This window comes from Brachycentrus maculatus, unplaced genomic scaffold, assembly GCF_059751285.1.
Source record: "Brachycentrus maculatus isolate JH-2025_06_01 unplaced genomic scaffold, ASM5975128v1 h1tg000166l, whole genome shotgun sequence".
NCBI lineage: Eukaryota > Metazoa > Arthropoda > Insecta > Trichoptera > Brachycentridae > Brachycentrus > Brachycentrus maculatus.
This window is the reverse complement of record NW_028280919.1, coordinates 1,630,268-1,650,884: the sequence shown is the minus strand read 5'-3', so window position 1 is coordinate 1,650,884 and position 20,617 is coordinate 1,630,268. Positions and strand designations below refer to the sequence as shown.

The 20,617-nt window shown below is 32.4% G+C and overlaps 2 protein-coding genes across 3 annotated transcripts in view; both read right to left on the bottom strand.

The window, feature by feature from the left end:
* The window catches only part of LOC148308429 (uncharacterized), a 37,226-nt gene extending 34,710 nt beyond the window's left edge, over positions 1-2,516 (bottom strand). Inside the window, exon 1 of one of the 2 annotated variants that reach the window (XM_088261735.1) lies at positions 2,018-2,516. In XM_088261735.1, the coding sequence (XP_088117861.1) occupies positions 2,018-2,195 (178 nt within the window). In that variant the 5' untranslated portion in view covers positions 2,196-2,516. The remainder of the gene's footprint in view (positions 1-2,017) is intronic. The other variant, XM_088261736.1, reaches the window with a different exon arrangement.
* Positions 2,517-2,638: 122 nt separating this feature from the next.
* Positions 2,639-20,617, bottom strand: part of LOC148308428 (uncharacterized) — a 102,702-nt gene continuing 84,723 nt past the window's right edge. The window contains exons 3-4 of the mRNA XM_088261704.1: positions 3,950-4,007; positions 2,639-2,841 (exon numbers count right to left, since the gene is read on the bottom strand). Of these exons, the coding sequence (XP_088117830.1) occupies positions 2,772-2,841; positions 3,950-4,007 (128 nt within the window). The 3' untranslated portion in view covers positions 2,639-2,771. The remainder of the gene's footprint in view (positions 2,842-3,949; positions 4,008-20,617) is intronic.

Below are 20,617 nucleotides of genomic sequence, written 5' to 3'. Positions count from 1 at the left end.
ATAAAAAACATAAAAATTATAATTAAAAAGACGGTATTAAATAAGATGTTCACAAAAATTCTCTCAAATTCGTTATTCCTTCTGCATCTTATTGTTACAAACAACATGTGTTCAAAGAACACATGCAAAATTTAGCAGACATTAGTTGCTTCCTCCATTATTCTTGGAAATAGTTCATATTTAATTTACCGACGAAATATGGTAACCTTGTTTTTGCAGTGACTGAATAGAAATGGTCCTTTTTGGCCACATCTGGTCTAAGGGCCAGCACGATCCTTCCAGATAATTGATGATCCGATCGGCCGATTTCGAAGCGAGAAAAAATGTGAAATATTAGAAGCGACACAAAAAATAATAATTAGTTAAAAACATTTCCTTTTCTCGCCCTAATGGTTGATAAACCGCTGACAATTTTAAGAATGCGGTCCAATAAAAATAAAATTCAGAGAGGTGCTCTAAAATATCCAAGATGATCTTATTTTGTCGCAATATGCATTACAAACGATTGCCAATAATAGTATGTAGGTCCAATATTGCGTATAGCTTTTAGTGATGTTACTCCACTCGAAGTATGAATATGTTACGCGTACAGTTGACAAACAAACGGTCTGCTTTCGACAGTCATATTGCATACTGAGAGCGATAATTTAGCATGCAAACATAATAAATCACATACTGGAAATAGGTCGGAAAGATATGCAAAGGTTTGGAAAGTTCGGATAAATAATAAGTAAGTATTAATAGTAAGGCTTCCTTCCAGAAACGGATTGTAACCGATTATTAGACCCTTCGATTGTTTATCTTTTGTGGAATCTAAACGCTTTAAATATTTTGCTATTTACGCATTACCGTGTTTTACCTAATTATCTTGTACCTAGAAGCCCATTTGTAAGGAATAGAATTTCCGTTTTATGTTCCATGGCTTGCTTATGAGTTACATTATAAAGCAATTAAATAAATGCGTTTGCCGAGAAGTAACGCACAATGATAAATATACAATGGGTATATCGAATGTTACCACTTAAAGGAAATAAAAATATTAGTTAAGAATAAGACAAGTCTCAGGTAATAACTGAGTAATTAAGTTTTGTAGTCATTTTCTAACGCTGCGATAAACCTGATTCACAAAAGGCTGACTCACGAAGTAAAGTTCGAAGTAAGATAATACTCATTCGCGGTAATGAGGTCGGTAAAGATTTTTTTGGTAATCAAGAAATAATAAATACAACAAATATTGAACGAAAAAGATAATTTCAATGTAATAGGTATCGCCGTAGTCGTTGCAAGCAACAAGCGGGCAGTTCGTAAGGAATTTTCTTAGGGAGATTTCGATGGACGGTGAAGCGTGAAACTCATTTCACTGCTAGAGATATACATAAATGCGCATTGGAAGCAGTTTCAGCTGCTTTGTAAAAAATCGAACCGACTGTAACGCTCGCCGTAAGGGTAGCCCACGATTACTTTCTTCTTTTTTACCACGAAGTATTGTGCCGGCCTTCTCTCTCGTTCATTGCGTTCACGATTGAAAATGTCCGATGTCCGTCGTGAAGTGAACAGAGATTTGTGGGTACTTTAGTTCGGAGCTGGGAGAAGACTCGTGATATAGACGGGGTGAAAAAACCTGATTTGTCAAGTCCGCCTGGAGTATTGGAATTTTAATGGCAGTGTCTTCTGTGCAACCATTAAACTATAATATACTACAGATTTTACTAAATAATTTATAGGACACTTAAACCTTTATGTGGAATTCAAATTATTATTAAAGACCGCAATGAAAAAAGTAATAAAAAATTACTAACCCGATTTTATTATTATCGTAACAAAAAGATGATTAAAGCTAAAAGCTTAAACCCCGACAGGATTTCATACCACCACTTTAAAAATAAATAGCTCCCAAAAGCTTATATAATCGATATTATTCATTAAAAATTAAAGCAGTTGATACAAAACCTAAAAAAAAACATTTTTATATTTCACTGAAAAGTTAAAAATATGTAATAATGATAAAATATCTCACCATCTCTCCTGTCCCTCCTGTCAGACTCCCTCTTAGCGAGAAGGGGAAGAGGCTCTCCATCGTCTAGTGGCGACCCGGGGCACAATCCCTGGTCATCCTTGCTCAGCAATCCCTGGGACTCTTGGAGCCTCAGCTGCTGCTGATGCAGCCGGTTCTTGATCAAGAAAATCTTCGGCATCTCGCTTCTTCAAAGTATCCACAAAATAAAATCCACAACAAACGTCGGTCCGTCCTACACGAAATCACTAAAAATTCAAAAAGCTCACAAAAAATATATTTATCCTTTGGAAATGTCGGTTGGGAAATCACAAATAACATCCGCGGCCACGGAACATCCGAGTCTGATCAACATTTTCGTCGCGACGATCGCGGTTGAGTTTGGCACTGAAGCACAGTTTTACAGAGCGCGCAAGTGTTTAGGGTTCATATACAGGTTGTGTGGGTGACCGGGACTCTGCTAACTGTCGATGTAGCGGTGCGCCGCGGCGGATCGCTGGGTGGTGACTGAGCGGGAGGCTAGCGGGCCGCTCCGTGCATAGCGGTCGGCCGGCGGAGGGCGGCGGGCGGAGGGCGGGGGCGGGGGGACAGGTAGCACCGTTGTTGGACCGCCCGCCCCCGCCAAAACGGCTTCAACAGGTTGGCAACAAGTCGCAACCTTCGACGTGCGCCTATCCGTACGTATTCAACACCACGTCCATACAAGTCTACATTTGACGATTAATTTGAACGTTCCTCACATAATTATTTTTAAAAATTAAACACTTGTATTATACCACTTAATGCGCGTAAAAAGCCTTTTTTTTAAAATAATCAACATGTCATTCCTGAATCAATAAATAATATTCCTTACTTAAATCGTTTGGGAATATTTGTGAATGGAAACGTTATTCTTTTCCTGTATTGTGGATTATCACTTTTAGCTCCTAAGGGAAATTTTATAGCATTATGTGCTACAGTTTTAAAATATTTTGGTCATTTTTCTGCAAACAGCTTTTAAAAATTGATAATTTTTCTACATAACAATTTAAAAAAAAAAAAATCAGAATGCATTAGACTGAGGTTATTTTGTGTTTTTTAAGAAATTGACGAAATTTATTTTAAGCTTTAAAAGAGTAAGCCTTATTTTATTTCTACAATATAACACCAAAATATTTTATTTATAATTTGCAGAAATGCAGTAATAAAGAGCTGATATCAGAGTTGAGATTTGGAAGTAGAAAGTGAAAAATCACAGTATTTCTAGATTATTTAAAAATTGTTTTAAAAATGAAATAAATCATAATAATTGTATAAATAACATTGATCAATATTTTAATACAATTTTTTTGCCTTTTTAGATCTCCTGCCAAACAAATATGAAAGTAGGTTTTTAAATCAAAATTATAAATATTATTTTTTGCATATGATAGGTATTAGGTTTCTAATTAGTTGTTTTTTATGATTTATTCTTATTTTTTTATTAATTATTTTAATTATATTTTATCATTTTACTAAATGATTTAGAATCTAAAATATAAATGTAATTGCATAGGTAGTAGGTTTGTAAAAAGTTAACACTCTCCCTATCATTCATAGTTCACTTTGTGTAATACCACTTTAATAACTACACAAAGTGGTATTACACAAAGGGAACGATGAATAATAAGGAGAGTGTTATATTACCATACCACAAAGTTAACAATGCCTTAAATATACAAAATATTGTAGTAAGTTATTTATTTTTTTAATTTACATTTTTTTAAATTTATATTAATTAATATTTAATTGATTTATTTGCTCGGCGTTGTGAACGCGCGTGTAAAGTTGCACCGTTGGCCATATTACAGGTTCACGGTTCTGCAAGTACACGGTACACGGTACACGGCAGTGCAAGTCCACACAGAACGGGCCTCCGGTTGGTCGGTTATTCCACACACTACCCCCACTCCTTACCCCACTAAACTTGGCCGTTGTAATACAGCCTTCGCCAGGGCCGGAGCGCGGGGGCCGCCTGTGGAATTAACGTTTTATTTAATACATTAACTAATTTTTAAATTCAATAAATATTTCTTAATAACTATTTAAAATTGTTCCATATTCAATGACATTACTTGTCCACAATATTTTGGGCGTGTCCAAATCCTTTAAATCCTTCAAACCGATTAAATTATATCATGCATACAAATTTAAAATGATGTTTTCAGGCGTCTTCCAGTATGTTAAATAATTCGGTAGGGATCTTGCATACATTGAAAAAAAAAAGGTTTAAATAAAGGCTTACTCAAACCAACCATAGATCCTGCTGCAAACTCACACATTAAGCGACGTTAGAAGTATATGATTTATGTACGAGTTCCCAAAAATTTCGGTGGTGTGTTTGACAATCATGGTTAGAATGGTGAATGTTACTTAAAAACTTAAACCAGCCTATGATAGATCGTAAGTCCATTATCTCACCAGACTTCAATATCATTTTTAATCTCTATTGAGATATCAAAAAATAATATAAGTGTAACACAGTTTAATTCAATAACACTGGCCAACAATTTGCAATTTTTATTTTGTAACTGGTATGAAAATACCTGATCTTTTTGCACTTTGCATAGCTGAATTTAAAAACGAAAGCAAAAAAAATGTAGCAAGTCAGATTTTTTAGTTATGGATATTTTTTAATTCTGATATTCACTAAAGTTAATCTTATTATTTATGTAAATTTTTTTATAAACATATAATGCTATCGTATTCAATATTTTTAATTTAATATATTTCTACCGTTACTCCATAATTATCGATACTTTTTTTTAATCCCTTAGACCTTAGACTAAAACATGTCTAGATACCGACCAATATTACGGTTTCAACGCATGAGGCCCATACAAACAATAATATGACTGTTACATCAAAACTTGACGTGATTCAAGCTTGTCACGATATAGATTTTGAACAAGAACGATTAACTTAGTCCAAATCAGTCATCAAAATTTCACAACATTTTGAGTGTGTTCAAATGATATTTTCTGGCGTTCCTCATGAGTGTGATTATAATCCAGGATTCTGACCTCACATACTAATAAAATAGTTTTTGCTCAATAAAAAGCTTTTTTCATCTCACCAATAGATGTCTCTAGTGAAGTTCCAGTGATTCAAGAACAATGTTTCAAAATGGGTTAATATATTTAGAACTTCCAAGAATTTGAGTAGTCTAGTTGTCAATAATGGGTAAAAATTGGTGAATGTTACACGTGTGTAAAGTGATCACTTAAACCAGCCTATGACGGTCGTCAGCCCCGTAAATGCCAAGACTTCCATGTTCTTCTTCATCTTTGATGAGATGTCAAAAAATAATCGAAATTTCAGTTACAAAATCATTGTTGGCCAGTGTAATTAGATATTTCCAGTCATTACACGAAATCCTATTTAACTAACATTTTCCTGAATTATTCGTGACGTCTGCAAGTTCACGCAACTCGTCACAGATAGTTAAATAGAGCCAAGGAATGAACTTCGCAGAAAGATACGCTTAATGCATCAACTCGCTTACCCTATCTGAAATGTATGTACTCGTGTATAAATGCATACATTAAATTTACAGCGTGCATGAACATACTGGGAAGTTATCTTGAAGGACACTGAGTTCACTTAAATAATGTAAATGCAGTAAAAGAAGGAAATAACACATATCTACAAAGGAGGCTTAAAATATGGTGTGGAAAAGATACTTGATAGGAGAAAGATTCGAATGTTTAAATATTTTTTTTAAATCAATTAAAGTATAGTTATTTTAAATTGTTGAAATAGTACAAGCGTCGTGACATAGACCACGACTACGAAAAAGGCGTCGTGGGTTCGATTCCCACAAATTGCAAAATAAATTCAACAAATATTTATTTTAAATAAATTTGGGTGTTTGCGATGCATTTTTCGCTAAAAAATAAAGGATTTGCGGGTTATTCAATAAAATAACAAACAATAAGAGTGTGTTTTTTTCAATTTTATTTAGAAATATAAAAAATATGGCTTTCGGTCATTTGAGAGTTTTCTAATGTACAATTATATTCTTCCAATTGATTTTTACTTCTTATACACATATATACGCTTTTGAGGTAGTATTTCTAGCTAAAATGGTGATATACGAGAATAGACTATCCTTTTTTTAAAATTAGTATTATGTATAGTTTGCACTTAAGAATCGTTTTCGTATTTGTATTTCAAATTAAATAAATTGAAAAAGGAAGACGAGCTATTAATTTAACCAATAAAAAGCAAATCCAAGATCTTGGTTTTTGAAAGAGATAAATGTAGCTCTGAGTGTGAAATATTGGTAAATGGGGAGATTTTAGAACAGGTAGATGATTTCGTATGGAATGATTATTCCGAAACCGGTAGTCACGAATTAGATTTTTTTAGTGTTTTACACAAAGTGAACGATGAATGATAAGGAGAGTGTTAACTCAACATATATTCATATCGTAGTGAAGCTTAAGTACAGATACTTATATTCTAAGGTACATATATATATATACATATGTAAAAGAAAAGATAAAGAGTAGAAAGTGTACAAATTGTATGAAAATGCTAGTATTTGAATTAACCTAACGAAGCTGCTAATGTATAAAGTTTAAAATTCTAATAAACAACTAACACAATAGTAGCTACGAGTAGATTTGTCCTTTTGACCCAAAAACTTGTTCAATATTGCGCCGTGCCAACTATTTGGGTCAAATCAAAGGAGCATACAGGACTGGATTTGCCTGAGCTAACTACACCCACACAAAGCCACGACACACACATAAAGACAACATAACACAAACAAACAAACTAAGACCTTACACACACACAGGGGATGGACGTTTGAATAAGACCAGTTTTACGCTGGTGTTGGGTAAACAACATACAACCACTACGTAGAATCACAAATAAAAACATTTATGGCTCTCTTGCAGGGATACTGGATTCACAAAGCAAGAGGGTTACTGTAAAAGAAGGCAATAAAATTACCGTGGAAGTAAAAAGGTAATAATAGTTTCTGGGCGTTGTGTTTTGCTGTATATCAAAAGTAAGCCCTTTTTACGATGTATCTGCGTTTCAACCCTTCTGGCTTCGGGAGGCTGTATTACGAGTGTTGAAATTATTAAGGAATGCGCACCAATACACGTTTAAAGGAAGTGCTTTGAAGGAGAGTTTTGAGAGATTTCGTCGAAAGAAAACGCAAGTGTCAATAGGTACACAATTCAACAACTGATACCTTTATTCCGAGAAAGTACAGCGAGCGATGCTAACATTTTTTTACCCTTTAGATATCTGTGTAATATTTTGGTATATTTGTAAACTTCGAAGTTTTTTCTTCTGAGCCCTATTTAACTTAACTAACACAATCCATTATGCATTAAAGATTTACCCTCATATGATACACAAAACAAAAAAAAACCTTAGAAATACCTCGTTTGGCAAAATAACTTTGATTATTATGAAATAAAGATGTAAAACCTGCTTTCATTATCCATAAAATTAAAAATAAAAACGTATAAAAGGGCTATTTATTAATAGATGATGGAAGTAAGTAGATCTGAAATAAATGAAATAATAAAGCCATGTCGTATTTGATTGCATTTCATAAATAAATAATAAATAAAAATTGTAAATAAGTATTGTAAAATGTGTCCTGAAATGGCACAAGAAAACTCAGCGAAGGCACATTATTGTAATTTGTAATTATATGTATGAAGAAATAAAAATAAATCAATATTTTTTTACAATACTAAGCTATTCTTCAATAGATCACGTCATAAACAATTGTCTTTCATATAATTTCACAAATAAACATTGTAAAATGTGCCCTCGGCACGGGAAAACTCAGTGAGGGCATTTTATCGTAACTTGTGATTTGCAGTTATGTGTATGATGAAATAAAAATAAGTATGTACTTATAATAATAAATATGTCTTCCTTATGATAAGTGCCCAATATTCTCGGAGAAAGATATCTCCGTATTGAAAACAGATTGAAATTTTGTAAAAAAAATACTCGTATATGGTACGTATGAAGAATGAAAAGAGTATAAAAGAATTTAAAAATAAATGTTTTGTGTGCTGTAAGATGTAAATACATATATGTACTATATATATACGATGTAAATTAAGTGTAAACAATAGTTATTTTTTGACATCTCATCAAAGATGAAGAAGAATATGGAAGTCTGGGCATTTACGGGGCTTACGACCGTCATAGGCTGGTTTAAGTGATCACTTTACACACGTGTAACATTCACCAATTCTACCCATTATTGACAACCACACTACTCAAATTCTTGGAAGTTCTATATATATGAACCAATTTAGAAACCTTGTTCATGAATCACTAGAACTTCACTGGAGACATCTATTGGTGAGATGTAAAGAAGCTTTTTATTAAGCAGAAACTCTTATATTAGTATGTGAGATCCGAATCCTGGATTATAATCACACACATGAGAAACGCCAGAAAATACCGTTTTCATTTTTATTATTAAGCTTATAATTTGACCAGATAATTTATTTACAACATTTTGAGTGTGTCCAAATACTTGTTCACAAAATCTGGATTATCTCCAATTACAGGAGTTATTTTCATATTATTTTTTGACATCTCATCAAAGATGAAGAAGAATAATATTCTTCTTCATCTTTGATGAGATGTCAAAAAATAATATGAAAATAACTCCTGTAATTGGAGATAATCCAGATTTTGTGAACAAGTATTTGGACACACTCAAAATGTTGTAAACAATAGTTTGTATTAAATGCAATCTAAGCTAACTAAAGAAATAAAAATAAAATTGACATATATGTATGATATGATGATGGATTTTACGATAGTTTTCTTTTTACTTTTTTAGACACAGGAGTAGTGTTCAACTATCAACAAAAAAGCCCTTCTAGTTATACGAACAGTAAAAAGTTTGTTTACGCCATTACCCGTAATAAAAATTACAATCCTTAGCTATTATTCAACAGATCATAATAAACCATTCTTCAATAAACCATTGTCTTTCATATAATTTCACAAATAAACATTGTAAAATGTGATTCATTGGAAAACCCTGTGAGGACATATTATCATGAAATTAAAATAATATACAAATGAATGAATACATAAGAAGACACAATAGTAGTGCTGAAGATGATTATGTAAAGCTCCCAACAAAAAAGTCTTTCTAGTTATAGGAACAGTAAAAAGTGTGAATACGCCATTACCCGTAATAAAATTTACAATACTTCGCTATTCTTTGTGCGGGCTCGCAAGGAGACGTCGCGTTCACACGCCCGCGGAGCGAAGCGGGTCAGGGGGGTGGGAGGAGGAGGGAGTGGGGGAGGGGGGAGGCAGCAGCCACTGCCAAGATCACGGCGAGCGGGCGAACTTCACGCCGACGGGCAGCGGCGCGAAACATTTCATAATCGCGCGCTCTATCGGCCGTAATGCGATGCAAAAATATTAATAATTCAAGCCCTTCCATGCAGCGGTGCGCGGAGATGAGTGATGCGCTTTGATAACTTCTAATTACGGCTAAATTAATATATGATATGAGTGCACGTACCCGAAAACGTTTCAACACACTGAATACAATACTCTTCTTCTTTCTGTAGATCCTGGGGATCTATCTGTGCCGCCGCCTGTTGCTCTTGGAATGTTGACTGCCAGTTATCTCTCCAGTACAATACTCAAAATGTTTTAAGGCTCGCTGCTTTTACGTAACGCCAATTTTTAAAAAGAAGGGCGAGTTAGAATTTTAAAAAAATGTTTACTTTATCAAACACTGGATTATTTACCCTACGAAAAATATATTGCCTGGATGACTGATAACGGCGCCATAAGATGATAAATTAGGGAAATATATATGACTTACTCCAATTGAACATACGTGAGAGTCATTTCGATTTAGTTCACATACACTGAGAGGCAACTTTAAATAACACCGATTTTTTTAGATACTTCATTTTGTACAGACACATTCACCCATCGATGATAAATTAATATTATAGTTATCTCAACTACAAGCCCTGGGTTGCTCTGACTTCCATTATCTTTCGGAGACACCTATAATATTGATATATCGTCTTATCTTGTTAATATTTATGATTTCAAACTCTGGACTATCGGATGATATTGTGTCAATATTACAGGTGTCTCAATTTGAAATGAAGCGTCTATCCGTTTTATAAGAAAAAAACGTGTAATAAATATATATTTATATATATATATATATATATATATATATATATATATATATATATATATATATATATATATATATATATATATATATATATATATATATATATATACATATACATATCAGAGGAAGACTGAGAAAAACTTATCACGATCAGGTATGCTAAATACTTGAAAGCGGTCAGGGTAGGAGTTGTAATAATCGGCGGGTATGAATGAGGAGATGCATGAATGTGGAAGAGGCGAAGAAGGCAAAGCCCGAATACTGTGGAACTGAGTGAAGATTATTAATATTGATATATCATAATAAGTGGGCATCTCACGATTATTTTTCTTACTTCTAAATTTTAAATGCTTACAAATTAATGAATTTTTATATTTTTTTTAATTCATGAGTTCGAAGCCAGCGGCAGCGCACCCCTGCTAATTTTCGCCGTCGCTAAAGCCTTGCCTATTGCACTCGGCGCTCCGTTCCGATTCCGGCCGAGCGGGCTCGTGCGGGCTCGGCGCACCGATCACGGATTGTGTAATATCCGCGGACGCAGAATGTAAGATGGAAATGTAATAGAGTGTACATCAAGGGTGTCCAACCCGCGGACCGCGGGCCGCATGCGGCCTGCCGGGTGTCCACATGTAAATTCCATTTTGCGTAGTTCGTATCGTATCCCATATATGGAAGTATCTAACTATCGTGACAATTTCTTCTATGGTTTATTCGTGTTAACAAACAAACAGAACATTTTGCGAAAGACTTTTAAGTACACATTGATAAGAATACAAGCTGCTATAACTGAGTGCTAGAGCGACTCAAAGTCAAAATGCTATGTAAAAGCTAATTATACAGTAGCCATGATACTAGTCGAATGAAGCATATTAAATCTCAAATGAGAACAATAATCACTGATGACCATTTGAAAAACTGTTTGCATGTAGCAACAATATCAATCGTTAACGTATCAACACTGATGCACTTAGTTCTGACAAACAAAATCAGACGTCTCACAAATATATTTTTTTGTAATTTTTGAATTTTTTGTATTGTCTAACTCCTATCTTATGTTTGATTCACATTTTTGTCATATCTTCTTAAAAAAAAACAATATATTTCATGTTTGTTTTGAATAATAAAAGAAATTTTGTTTTTTGGAAAATATGATTTCTAAAATTTGGCCCGGTTGCTGGAAATGTTGGCAACCTTGGTGTACATAGTAATGCTGTGGTCGGTAATATCCGACCGCGGAGCGCGGTGCGCTTGCGCAAGACTTGTCTCGGCAAAGCCACAGATTCTTTGCCAAGTTTAACGATGACTATTCACCAACTGAATGGTAAACGTTAGACTGTGGAGGTACTATTTACCTTGACCGAGACCAACTATGATTCAGCTACGTTAGAATGATTAAATGTACATATTTTTTTGACATCTCATCAAAGATGAGGAAGAATATGGAAGTCTGGGCATTTACGGGGCTGACGGCCGTCATAGGCTGGTTTACACACGTGTAACATTCACCAATTCTACCCATTATTGACAACCACACTACTCAAATTCTTTCAAAGTTCTATATATATGAACCAATTTTGAAACATTATTCATGAATCACTAGAACTTCACTAGAGATATCTATTGGTGATATGAAAAGAAGTTTTTTTATTGGGCAAAAAACTCTTTTATTAGTATGTGAGGTGTAAATGCCCAAACTTCCATATTCTTCTTCATATTTGATGAGATGTCAAAAAAAAAGAAAATAACTCCTGTAATTGGAGATAATGCAGATTTTGTGAATAAGTATTAGGACACACTCAAAATGTTGTAAATGTACATACATATATCTACAAGGCGTAATCCGTGAACGGTGTTTAACGATCGATTTTCAACATGACGAAAATATATTAATTTAACAAACCAAATAACTAATAATAAGCTATCATGCTGAGAGAGGCAGAGAGGAAAGAACGCCACACCAATCAGTATTTTTAAACAATCTTCGCTTTTTCCACATTCGTCCATCTCCTCATACATACCCGCCGATTAATTCGATTTGTGACCCGACCACTTTCAAGTATTTGAATTACTTAATCGTGCCAAGTTTTCCTCAGTCTTCTTCTGCTTCTATTACCAATAACATTCAATATGTAAGTTTATTTTACTATTCTTTCTTCACTTATTTGATTTTCATGCCAAAGTTATTTCTACATTCTAATTTAATTGATAATGCTTCAATTCGATATTCGGCTCAACACAGGCCATGCCTAAAGAGCCGTAATAGATATAGTAAATGTATATATGAAATACATATGTATCTATGAATGTATCTATGTATTTATGGAATAAATAAAAAAAAAACAAAAAAAAACAACAACAAAAAATTAAGCGATAAGCCTTCAATTATTTTTCATCTTTCTTTTCCCGATTCCATGCTTCACTTCCATACATTTCTAAACATAGAAACTAAGTATTTATTTTAGAGTTGTGTTCTTGGGTCGTTGACGGATGAAGATGGGCTAGGGGCTGTTTCTTATTAATTTATTTATGTATTATTTTATATTTTTTACCAGTGGGAGCATAGACAATAGGGGGAGGCTTGAGTCAGTGGTTAAAATTTAAATATAGCTTCACACGGTGTTTGAAAATGATGCTAAATGTATCGAAACACATGTTACAATAGTTTTTTTTTTAAAATTGAGATTGAAATTTAAAATTTAAATTACCAAGTAGGTGTTTATAAACTGGAATTTGTACAATGATTTCCTCCCATCAAAATAAAATGTAACGCAAGGTACTTACTCGTACATTTAGAATTTTTTAATTCTGTTTTTAAATGATAGCTATTTGAAACGTCCAATTTTATTCATGGCACGATGTGTCGATATATTTTGCTAACGTATAATCATGGTTAGTGTAACGTTTTGTCAATATTATGCAAAAAACATCAGGTTATACATATTATCATATCATTTTAGACTCGAAAGAAGTACCTGCAATTTAATAATTGAAGACAATGTAATTAATTTAATTGAATCACGCCCCGGACACTGCCTACCACATGCCACATGCAAATTAAATCATTTATATATTAGATTAGTGATCAGTATAAAGTATTTAAGATACAAGAGAATCACTTGGGAATTTAGTAAATAATAATAATCGATTAGCATGCTTTGAAACAGCTTACACCGTATTATGGTGGATCGAAGAGATTCGTTAAATCGTTTTACTAACAGTTTCCTAACCACAACATATAATAACAACATAATGTATATTATAATTATATCTAATAGGTAAATTTAATCGTATTTTATGAGTATATTTTGTCGAGCACCTTTCTAGAGCTAGCGATGCGTACGAGTATCAGCCTCCCTTTCTTTAAATAACTGCGAGATTTTTATTGATATTTCATATAATTTCTTCTTTCGGACGCTGATTCACCCTACAGCTGAGCACTTGGAATCCATCATACTGATGATGTCTGTAACGATGAAATCCGGTTACTAGTCAAATAAAATTGGAATAAAACTTTGATATATATAGTTTCTGTTTTATTTTATATGAATCGTAGATCCACCAAGAAATGTCAACTTTTTAATCTCCTTTCTTTTCCTTTGTTAAACACCTTTTATTCCTAAACCATTTATGTAATTATTTCAAAGAAAAAAATATTTTTTCAATACAAAAACAGTGTTTCAAGAAAAAAATCAATTCCGTAAAATATTACCTGGATTCAGAGAAAATTAAGTTGCGACTCAACGAATGCTGGGCCTTAATATTTGCGCATCATCTGTAGGAGAGACCCTACTAACAAAGGCTTAACACAATTATTAGTCATTGGGATAGTATATAAAATAAGTATAGGTATCATGCGTCAGTGTGTTTACTTAGAATAAGGCGATACCCACACACAGTGAGTTTCCACTTCCCCATACAAGAAAAGCCGTTACTCTAAGTTATGCAAATCAAACGCCTTGACCTCAAACCTCTGAGACATATCTATTATTTGCGTCACAGAAAATAGCGATAGGTATGTCGTTTAAATTATTCGCTTACGTACTTCGCACTTTGAATACAGAAATCATAATACTGGCATTGTTACCATTGCTATATATATATATATATATATATATATATATATATATATATATATATATATATATATATATATATATATATATATATATATTTATATATATATATATAAATATATATATATATATATATATAGATATATATATATATATATATATATATATATATATATATATATATATATATATATATATATATATATATATATATATATATATATATATATATATATATATATTATATATATATATATATATATATATATATATATATATATATATATATATATATATATATATATATTTATATATACATATATATATATATATATATATATATATATATATATATATATATATATATATATATATATATATATATATATATATATAATATATATATATATATATATATATATATATATATATATATATATATATATATATATATATATATATATATATATATATAAATATATATAAATATGTATATATATATATATATATATATATATATATATATATATATATATATATATATACATACATATATATATATATATATAAATATATATACATATATATATATATATATATATATATATATATATATATATATATATATATATATATATATATATATATATATATATATATATATATATATTTATATACATATAAATTATATAAAGGCCTATGTGTAGGCATGGTTTTGAGAGGAAGTAAGCCTCCTGCGATGTCGATTCCCAGCTGTAAGTCCATCTCTTTGGAAGTCCACCCGGGAGTCGTATACTTTGAATTGGCTGTGAAATATAATGTGGGGGGAGTCTGGATGGTTCCACATGCGCATACTATTGTCTTCTTCGTTGCCTTCCCCACAACCACACTACTCAAATTCTTGGAAGTTCTATATATATGAACCAATTTTGAAACATTATTCTTGAATCACTAGAACTTCACTAGAGACATCTATTGGTCATCTCACCCATACATATAATACTTGAGTATCCTAGTAACTCGGTATGTCTCATCACCTGTCATCGATTTAGCGAATTTCGCAAAAATAAAATAAGTGAATAATCGGTCTGTTTCTATTGGCTCATAACCACACGTGTTTCAGCCATCTTGCGTGTCCAATCCCAGTTTCTGTGAATGCCTTGATTTTTATTTTTATTGATTATTTCCTCTAATTATTATGCGAGTCTTCAAAGCACCTGTCAATGTTACCCCTATCACTGTACGAGCTTATCATAATTCAGTAATCAGGCTTGTTAGGTTTTAAATTAGTGGTTTTGTTACAGCCTTTAAATTGAGACCCCAACATGTGTATTTATGCTGCGTTTGAATATTTCTTTCGTAAATTTTGACTTCAGTTTAGTTTTGTACATATATCTAAGCGGTAAAAATGTATTGCAAATGGGTCAAATGTGACATGTTTCGCTTACTCCTTTCAACAACGTCAGATATAAAAAAACTTGATTTTTCAGGAGATCGATTTTAAAGTTTTCAAATATAATGAAATGTATTACAAATACTTACTTTTCCGTTTTCCTAACCTAGCCGTTTACTTTAATATATCGAGCCACTTATTGAACTTTTTACTGCGCAACAGATCTTTTTAGGCCAAACCTGAATGTTTTTTTTTAATTAGAAAAATATTTAGTATATTTAAAAAAATTATTAAACAATACCCTTTCTTCAAAATGAAAAAACAACACTTTTTGCCCTGTAGCGAGTAAATATTAAGTTAAAAATATGCCGCTTTTGCTGGGATATGGTACATTTTCTGGGCATTCCGAAAATAGACGAATTTTGATATATGACGTTGTTAAAAGGCGTGAGCGGTTTATGATCAGCGAAAGTATAATTTGTTTAATCACAATATATATATTTTTTAAAGATGAAATATAAGGGATCCAATGGATATAACATTTTAAATAAAAATAAAATAAAAATTGTAATACTGCGAAGTATATCTTCGCAGTATTATTTGCCAGTTAACTGCTTTTATATAGTGATGTATTGTTCACATTTTTCTTTATCGTTTATTCATTTAAAGGAAACCTATGTTTAAAAAGTTTTTTCGCCGTTAAAAAGTCAGTCTTTATATGAAATAATCGTAAAAGTGTCAATCTGTAAGTAAAATTCGCCGTAACTACTTTAATTAATAATGTTCTAGAAAGTTTTAAAGTTAATTTAGTCATTAAACATTAAATTTCACCGAAAGTGTTATTTAATTAACCACTTTTCGATTCAAACCGTTCAAATGTAATAGTAGACATTTATTAGAAATCGAAGAAAAATACGTATGTAACATATCTTCAAAACTAAACATTTATAATAAATTAGTTGGAGAAATAGCTATATGCACGGTATATAATGCGAACAATGGGATAATGGTTACAATGTATTATGGCAAACACGTTTTATTCTTGTTTTCTTTTAAGTTAATTTCTTTGGTATTAAGGGGCATAAACAAACAGCGTATATTTTGCATCAAAAGTTGGTCAGATCCCTTCAAAGGAACAGGTTCGGTCCAAGACAAAAAAGACACGAATTTGGAGATGACCGCCATGAGCCAAGATGGACACTTGGTATTCCTGGCAGGTGCTCAGTCCAATTAACAAACTAAAGGCGCCACGTTTTTGTCCATTACAAGCTTCGCTGAACAAATATCGGAGAGTCGAGCTTTGACAAACGTCTCACGAAGCTGACTTCACCAAACTGACAAGCATGGAATATCTATCTTATAATTAGAATAATAATTAGATGATATGTCATGCCAGTAATTTTGCAAATTACCGCTTCAAGGGCAATGTACAAAGAACTTGTACAGTGTCCTTGAAGCAGAAATAAATACGGTGTTTGAAAATGATGCGGAATGCATCGAAACACTGTCACAGTAGATTGTAAGAAATAGTGGTATTTACTACAACAATTAAAAATAAAAATTTGAAAGTAAAACATTAATTAAAAATACAAAGAATTTTAATTAACATTTTTGACATGTCAACATAGATGATTTAAAAGGAATAACCCGCAATGCCTTTGATGCTTGTTTGCAGGTAGGATAGTAAGGATAGGGAAAGTAGGTAAATGTGAAAAATTGCATCACAAATAAATTTTATTAAATGTATTTTGCGATTGAACAATTACGCCATGGTGCCTGCCAGATGAAGAAGAATATGTCATAGGTTGGTTAACAGTTAGTAGGTGCAACATTCACCATTCTAGCCATGATTGACAACCACACTACTCAAATTTTTGGAACTCCTAAATATTATATATCATTATCTCGTGGCACTGTACATATGAATATGAGTCCACTGGACCCAATTTTGGTTGGATTGGAAATTTTTTATTTAGCAGAGAACCTTTTAATTGAATGTATGTAAAATCCGAACCTCGGATTATTTTACATAATGAGAAACGCCTGAAAACATGATTTTCAATTTTATGCGGCTTATAATTTGACCAAATATTTTATTCATAGCAAGTAGTGAATTTGAATCTAATTGTAATTCTAGTTTCCGATTAGGTCATGTAAGATCAATACACTTGAACATTCAAACTCTTCACTCTGGGAGAACATTTCACCGACATCAGGGTGATTCAAAAACTTCAAAAAGACAAAATTTGCTGATTTTTCTAGCGCCGAGAGGAGACACTCGGGTGTATATCCATATACTCGTAGGCTTTCGATGAAACGATTCACTCGTTCTGTATCGCAAAATATTATTTTAATTACTTAATGTCCCGAGATTGACTCCCGTCTTGGAACTTAAAGTAATTAAAATCTAGGTGTATTTCATATAAGTAATATCAGTAGATTTTACCTTCATATACCTATTGATGTATAAGTTTGATTCTTTCTCTAGCCTCTGTTATTTCCATGCGGAACATCTGCTGTATCCAATTCAATAGATGCTGTTTTTTAATCTATTTCCAATATGGTCAGCGTATTATTTTTGACGGACGTCTTAAGGCTAATGAGTGTAGGATTTCAAATCCTATTTATCAACTGTTGGCATTACACCCGGGAACAAATAGGTAATGGGGTCTCTAAGAAGCGCAAATTACTCTTCCGCACAGCATCTGTCGAGAGCTGGTAGCTCGAAAATACGACGAATGTTTATTTTGTTAAATAATTAAATCAAAGAACAACTGGTATCGCCATTTTTTTACGCGGCGGGATCATTGCGCTCTTGATGCGAACACGTCTTGCTTATTTTGTAATCCTCTTTTTGCAAAAGTTGAAATATTAAATTCAAAGGTCAATGTTATTAAATAATATATCTAAATGAATAGTTTTTTTTTTACATCGGTCGATTTGATAGGTTTTTAGGTGTTATATAATAATAATAATATTTTTTATATATTATTTATCTCAATCTAACACCGCCTAATTATTAAGCTTTGCTTTTATGTTATTCCTTACTTTTGTATCATAAAGTACGTTTAGACTGTATACTAATGATATTAGCGAATAATGATTAAAAATTAAAGATGGATCTAAGCGATAAGATAAAACATTGGCACTGAAAATACGAGATAAATTGAAACAGGCGGTGTTATTTAAAAAAATTTAGAGTGTTATTTTTTAATAACCTTGCACTTATCGGTGACCAAAGAACATAGAAATAAAACTCATTAACAAACGAGAAAACTTGCTTGTAGGAGTTCTTTCTAAACTGGTAGCGTCGGCATCTAACATAGATGCAGGAATAAAAAAGAAACAAGAAAAATGTCCAATATATGTGGGCACAGTGAGGATAAAAGTCCCGTTTTAATCGTGCTGGTCTACAATACCACGTCAGCCATTTCCAAAGGCTGCTCAAGAGAAAGCATCGTCGTGAAGTAACTGGCCACAGAATTGTTGGAGTTAGCCGGCAATGTCGTCAGAGACAATAAGAAGACCAGGATCATCCCATACCTTCTGCAGTTAGCCATACACAATGACGAGGAGCTCCACAAACTGCTCTCCAGCGTGACCATCGCTCAGGGAGGCATCCTGCCCAACATCTTGACCATGCTTAAACTCACGAAGACCAAGAAGAAGGTACAATAATACCTCCACTTTTCCGTTCCCCAGAGTTTAAAAAATATGTCTATCGTTATAATTTTCATATCATAATTCACGTCTGTGTAAGCGCCCTTGAGGTAGTATTTTACGAAAATGGCGCTATATAAATTATCCAAAATTATTGATGTTCTGACATACAATGCATGAATATAAAAATCACGTTATATCAGAGTAAAATCTCGACAATTTGATTGCCGAAGTCCACAGGAAAACCATTCAATTCATATCAGGAGTCTAAAAGGCCTAGAGCACTGTAATTCTATGATCCCATTACAGGACTATTTTGCCGACTACAATTACATCCCGTAACATATTTTATCTATGCATATAATCATTTCAAAAACGATTTTCAGTTATTTTTATTAATTTAAATTACAGGTTGATGTCTGATTTGATTCACGTAGTTATAGCTAAGTGGATGAAAGCATAAAAACGTTTAATTTTTTTTAATCGAATATAAATCAGATCATAATGAACATCCACTGAACATTTCACTAATAAGTTTTATGTTTTAGATATTCAATTATCTAGATTTCTAAAACCTCTAAATATATTATTAATATAACAGATAGCAAATTAACAACTCATCGGTCATATTTAACTGTGTATGTAGCTAATACATGAATCGCAACAATGCGAAAATGAAACATGTTATTAATTGAATTAGTTTTAATTTTTTATAATTGAAATACAGTTTCCTGAGTAAATTAGGGTACTTTTGCTTCCACGTCTATTATTTTACTTTACCGTTAAGATTTCGAATCATAGATTAGTTAAACTTCTTCATTTTGGCGGCTTATTTGCTTCGCACAATATCAAGTTGAAGCTTATTCCAGAACATCAGTCACGCGGTTGAATACAGTTCTCCGTAAATATTCCTACACCGCATGTGGACTGATGGATCCAAGAGCATCGCTCCTCGCGGTTCGAAAAGAACGGAACCAATTCGCTAATATTGTTATTATACCACTGCGTTATGGTTTACAGACAAAGGGGAGGAGTCGATCATCCGAATCAAATCTAAGTAGTTTTTTAGTGCAAAAAACCACAGGTGAGATTACTACTTCAGACCGCATGTACATATGATAAATTCGTTTAAAATACAGGTAAAACAAGTATGTACGTTCAAGTACATATGTACCTATACGAGTATATGCATATATGTAAATTATGTTTAATTTATGTAATGTAAGTCAAATAAGTGTTCTTTTTGATACGTGATGAGATGTCATATGTCACTGTTAATGACA